The 5000-nt window shown below is 46.8% G+C and overlaps 1 protein-coding gene and 1 non-coding gene across 2 annotated transcripts in view; one reads left to right on the top strand and one right to left on the bottom strand.

Moving 5' to 3' along the window:
* Positions 1-5000, top strand: part of myom3 (myomesin 3) — a 44770-nt gene that overhangs the window by 28202 nt on the left and 11568 nt on the right. Inside the window, exons 19-20 of the mRNA XM_076041386.1 lie at positions 2596-2722; positions 4317-4498. Coding sequence (XP_075897501.1) covers positions 2596-2722; positions 4317-4498 — 309 coding nt within the window. The remainder of the gene's footprint in view (positions 1-2595; positions 2723-4316; positions 4499-5000) is intronic.
* On the bottom strand, positions 1544-1625 carry trnas-aga (transfer RNA serine (anticodon AGA)). The gene has a single exon. It is a non-coding gene; the product is annotated as a tRNA-Ser (tRNA).

A 5000-nucleotide genomic window follows, 5' to 3' on the forward strand; every position in this document is an offset into this window, starting at 1 on the left:
TAAACCAACTTTTAGAGTGAACGTCCCCCGGAGCTGCGGCTCAGCCGCTAATTAAGCAGCCTTTGTGCCCTCATGCGTCCAGTGGAGATGCGCAATGTCGGCCAGCGTTAAAGTTGCAAGTTTCGTTCCGACGGCGTTGGCACAAGCAGAGCCAGCGCGTCTCATTTGTTAATTCAGACATTCATCATGATGCCACTTTAGTGAAAGCGCACATTAATTTGCAGAGGCGGCGATGCGCACTCTTGCATTTTCTCTGTGTCTGTTTTTAGCTCTTCGGACAGCGAACTTCAGCCGGGACCAGAAGGTCCCCCCCAACCCCCCACCCCCAATAAAGAAAGCAGTGCTCGCTTTTAATATTTAATGATTAGATCTCCCCGTTTAGCAGTTGTCTCGTAATACCGTCCAACTTTCCCTCAATGGCCTGCGTCACTAGGCAACAGCAGCAGTGTCCATGGAGACCCGCTGCAAGTGAAATCTTTAACCTGTCTCAAGGACGGTGCAGGTGGTCCGTTAATTAGACCTTGTGCAAATGTGTGATGTGTTAGGGTTGTTTTTAGTTACAGCAAAGAAAGAAAGAAATATATATTTATATATATATATATATATATTCATATCACAGACAGGGCTAATTAGGAAAATAAATTGGCTGTGTCACTATATCAAGATAAGCGCTGCAATCTGTGGGAGCCAAAGACTGTGGCAGATTTTGCCAGGTTTTAATGGGAACATGCAGCGCCCCCTGTTGGGCCAAGTCTTCAAAAGCTAGTCTTCAACTCATACTTTCTCTCATACGGTCTCTTGTTTGAACCTGTTTGCCAGCTTCTTGAATTGTGACAAAAAAGATTCTCTCTTTTAAAGGCTGCATCGTGATTATTAAGTCGTCTGTGATTACTTTGTTTTTCTTGTCTTTTTGTGTCTCCCACAAATTGTTCCACCTTGAGCAAAAACAATCTATCTATCTATATATAGATAGATAGATAGATAGATAGATATAGATATACGCACACACACATATACATATATGTACACATACTGTATATACATATATTTGCATTCCATATTTGCATTCCACCCTCAGCTTGGTTGCTCAGTTGATATTGAAAATGAGTGAAAAGCATGTATTCTTCATGAAAAGCAGCCTCTCTCACCATCCAGTGTGCAAAACTTTTTTCTTGTTTTTAGGTTCCCAGTCGCTCTTCACACTTTAGCTGAACTGAGTCTTGCTTTGCTTGAAAACCCTTTGCCTTTTATCCAAAAGGCTTCTTCTAAAGAAGGGTTAAGGGGTTGGGATTCCCAGGGATGCAACCTTCTGGGGAGGAAAACCTTGAAGGTGGTGGTTAAGGAAGTTAAAGTAAAAAAAAAAACACACATTAAAGGACCAAGAGTACGTGTGACATGTGTTCTCTGCACTGGGTTCGACCCCACGGCCTCCCGCTCTGAGTGTGGAGGACAACAAGCTTGGAAGATCCACAGCTGGGATTTCAAACTCTGCCGTTTGCCACACGTGCACTTTGACCCACTAAGCCAAAAATAAACATGTAGCCGTTGTCGGCAGGATTCGAACCTGCGCGGGGAGACCCCAATGGATTTCTAGTCCATCGCCTTAACCGCTCGGCCACGACAACCCTGACCCCGGCCCTCACTCACTGCCGCTGAGTCACATGATGAGAGGCTGGTGGAGGTGGAGGATGGAGGAAACTTCTCACCTGTCAGTCGTTGAGGAAACAAATCACTAATGGGCTCCAGCCTGTGAACATGACGGAGCAACTCACGTGCTGGAAGAAAGGGACTGTTGAATTCCTTTGACTCACTGAACTGTTTGTAGAGCTGAAGAAGATTTTAAAAACCAGGGCAGAAGCGCAGTTGCCCGCATCTATCTGCACTTACTTTTTGATGTTATGTTATTTTTGTTTGAAGGATGGGCTGAGGCAGTGGTGTAGTTCTACCTAAAGGCCATTAGAGGAGTGGTGGGGATTTATTGATAAGGGAGGAAGCGCTTAGAAATGAGCTTTGAGGCGGCGATCGCTTTTTACTGTAATATAAAAAGCTCAAAAAAAAAAAAAAAAACTCATCTGTGGTTGAGTCAATTAGCTGGCGGGAGGGCGGGGCACCCCGGGCGGAGCGGCACAACATAGCCGCTGTTGGCGTCGGCGATAAGGGCTCTAAAGTCTAAGTGGCTGTGAAAAGGAAGATCAATGGCGGGATCGATGGTGCCCCAACCCCTCGCCCGCCTCGCCGCCAAAAGTGGGGGTTGAGCGGTGCTGCAGCGGTAGAACGATTACTTTGTGAGTGTGGCTGCATGACCTGAGAACTTTTTTTCTTTTCTTCCTCCTCACTCCTCTTCGCCGCCTGCGTTTCCCCCAGAAAACACTCAGAGAAATGTCAGAGTGAACTCGAGCAGCGGATTTGATCGTCTGCTGCCGCGCTGCCAAAAAGCTTCCACACTGAAATGTAGAGAAGCACTTGGAATCGCTTAGTCTGCACAAACCACTTCAGGATCTACTGTGGTATTTAAACTGCAAAGTTACATTTTGTTTTTGTATTTTTAATCGCTGGAATCTTTTGTTTTTGTCTGTGCCTGACGTCTTTCCTCAGGTGGGCAACCTGGACAGCGGTCGCTTCCATCAGTTCCGCGTGTTTGCCGCCAACGTGGCCGGTGTGGGGAAGCCGTCCGAGGCCAGCGAAGCTTTCCTGTGCGAGAAGTGGACGATGGCCGAGCCAGGTAAAGATGGAGCGAAGCCGCCTAAACGTTCGTTTTTCTCTGACGAGCACGGACTGACAGTCTCCTGTTGTCCGACTGTGGCCCAAGAGGTCAAACATCCAAGTACAGAAAACATGAGGCAGTTAATCCTGTCTGCTGTTACCAGCAATTTTCTCCAAAGGTTGTTTTTTAAAAAAAAAAAGAAATGATGGCTGCCATGCCTGCACTTTGTATTCTCTGTTGCGGTAACAGAGGAACCAGAGTGAAAAGTGAGCGTTTTCCAACGCTTTGCCATTAGAATTCCAGATGGAGGCAGAGGTCAACATTTTAAGTGCATAATGCAGCAGTTGAAATAGCAGCTGTCGGTTGGATGAAGCCAGCGGAGTTCGCTGTTTGTTATTTAGAACTTGTCCTTTCATACTTACCCTGTCGGGGGCGTAGCGGGGCTCTGCTGCCGACTGCTGCTGCCAAGGGGTCAACGAGCGAAACTGGGAGGGGAAAAAATAAAGAAAATTGGCGTCAACAAGCGTGCGGGTTAATGCTTGGATGCAGCTCAAGGAGCAGCTGTTCTTGTTTTTAGTAAATAGTTTTGCCTCCGCAAAGAAAAATTTAAATAAAAATGAAACTGGCAATTCTCTTCATCAGGTCCCACAATCAAGTAACATTCTCTCTAATGAGATCTTTCTAATCCAACCATCGATTCGCATCTCTGCAAAACTACAGTGCATATTTAGCCCTCTGTTTTTAGCCTCCTGCTGAAACTGATGTTTTGTTGGCTCTTGCACATGGTTGGAAATCGGACAAAAATGAGGCAGAGTGAGTGGGCGGAGGCAGCAACTGGCTAATGCTTGGGAGAGGGAGTCTCCAAAAAAAAAAAAAAAAACTCACTGGTATGAGTGAATTTGCGCAACATGGGGCTTTGAATAAGCCAGTAAAAGTGATGCCACCCGGTGGTGATTACAGAGATTACAGGGTTAGCAAGACAATTAAAAGCGCCTTTTTTTTTCAGCGACTAAGGAAAAAGACGATGGGACAATTTCACACTTGTGACGCAGCACCGTGAAGGACCGGCGACTGGAGGGAGGGACGGTCAAACAGTTAGGACGCGGTGGTCGACTGGCAGCGTGGGGGGGGGGGGGGGGGGGCTCATTGTCATCATCCACGTGTGACATTTAATATTGAGAGCAGGGGGAGGCTCTTCCTCTCCCTCACCAATGCCACTTCTGGATGCCAGCCTCATCAATCTGGGGTTCTTTTTTTTTTCTCTCCAGCGCTGTTAATAATTTAAAAGAGGCCAGGGGGAAAAAAAAAAAATCATTAAGCAAATGAACCCTGTGTGGGCACCAAGGCAGCAGTGCGGGCGGATTAAAGGAGAGTCACTCTGTCTTTACTCCCGCTCTACCGTTTGTTTCTAGTGGTTGCATTCGCTTTAATGCCCTGCTTTGTTTGTTCTGTGATGGCCACCGAGGGAGGGCATTTACTGCATGGATATTTCTATTCACTGTATGTGGTGGTATTTTTAATACAGGTGTTATTTGGCCAGCGGGGGCCCACAACACTCACGGCCTCCTGGCTTGTTTGTTTGTTTGTTTGTTTGTTTGCTTGCCCTGCTCAGGTCCTCCCTACGACCTGCAGTTCAGGGAGGTGAGAGACAGCTCGCTGGTGCTGCTGTGGGCGGCGCCGCTGTACCAGGGGAGGGGTCCTGTCACCGGCTACGTGCTGGAAATGAGTCGTGGTGACCAATGGGAGGACTGGATGGCCGTGCGTGAGAAGACGATCTCCGACACTCATTACAAGGTGAGCAGAGCTCTGACGGAGGTGGACTGGTTTCACTGGGGGGGGTAACACAGTCACAGTTTTTGCTTTTAACAATTAAATTTTAGTTGTTGTTTGTTGTGGTTTAATGATTTACATCCTCTTGAGGTTCCACAAAGTGATAGTTGCAGGGTTGGCAGTGATTCCATATTATCCTTAATTCACTATGACAGTGATTCCTAACAATATTGTCTTAAAACAGGAAATCAGTCCATGCTTTATAATACAGAGTTCTAGAAATCAGCCCAAAGTGATGTCACCAAGTGCATCTACCACGCTGGTCTCTGAGGCTGCTTCGTCTCCCTTCAAACATTTGAAAGGTCCAACAGGGAGCTAGAAACCGTGTTGTTTGTTTGTTTTTGAGGAATGTTGTAAACAGAGGGCTAAATGCACTGCTTTCTATAGATCCTGACAGGTTTAGGGCAACAGCTCATCATGTGATGAGGGCTCCTGCCCTGGAATCTGGCAATAGAAATGGGGAGCA

Source organism: Nelusetta ayraudi, unplaced genomic scaffold (genome assembly GCF_046127955.1).
Source record: "Nelusetta ayraudi isolate G7.1 ecotype Tasmania unplaced genomic scaffold, CSIRO-AGI_Nayr_v1 ptg000066l, whole genome shotgun sequence".
Taxonomy (NCBI): domain Eukaryota; kingdom Metazoa; phylum Chordata; class Actinopteri; order Tetraodontiformes; family Monacanthidae; genus Nelusetta; species Nelusetta ayraudi.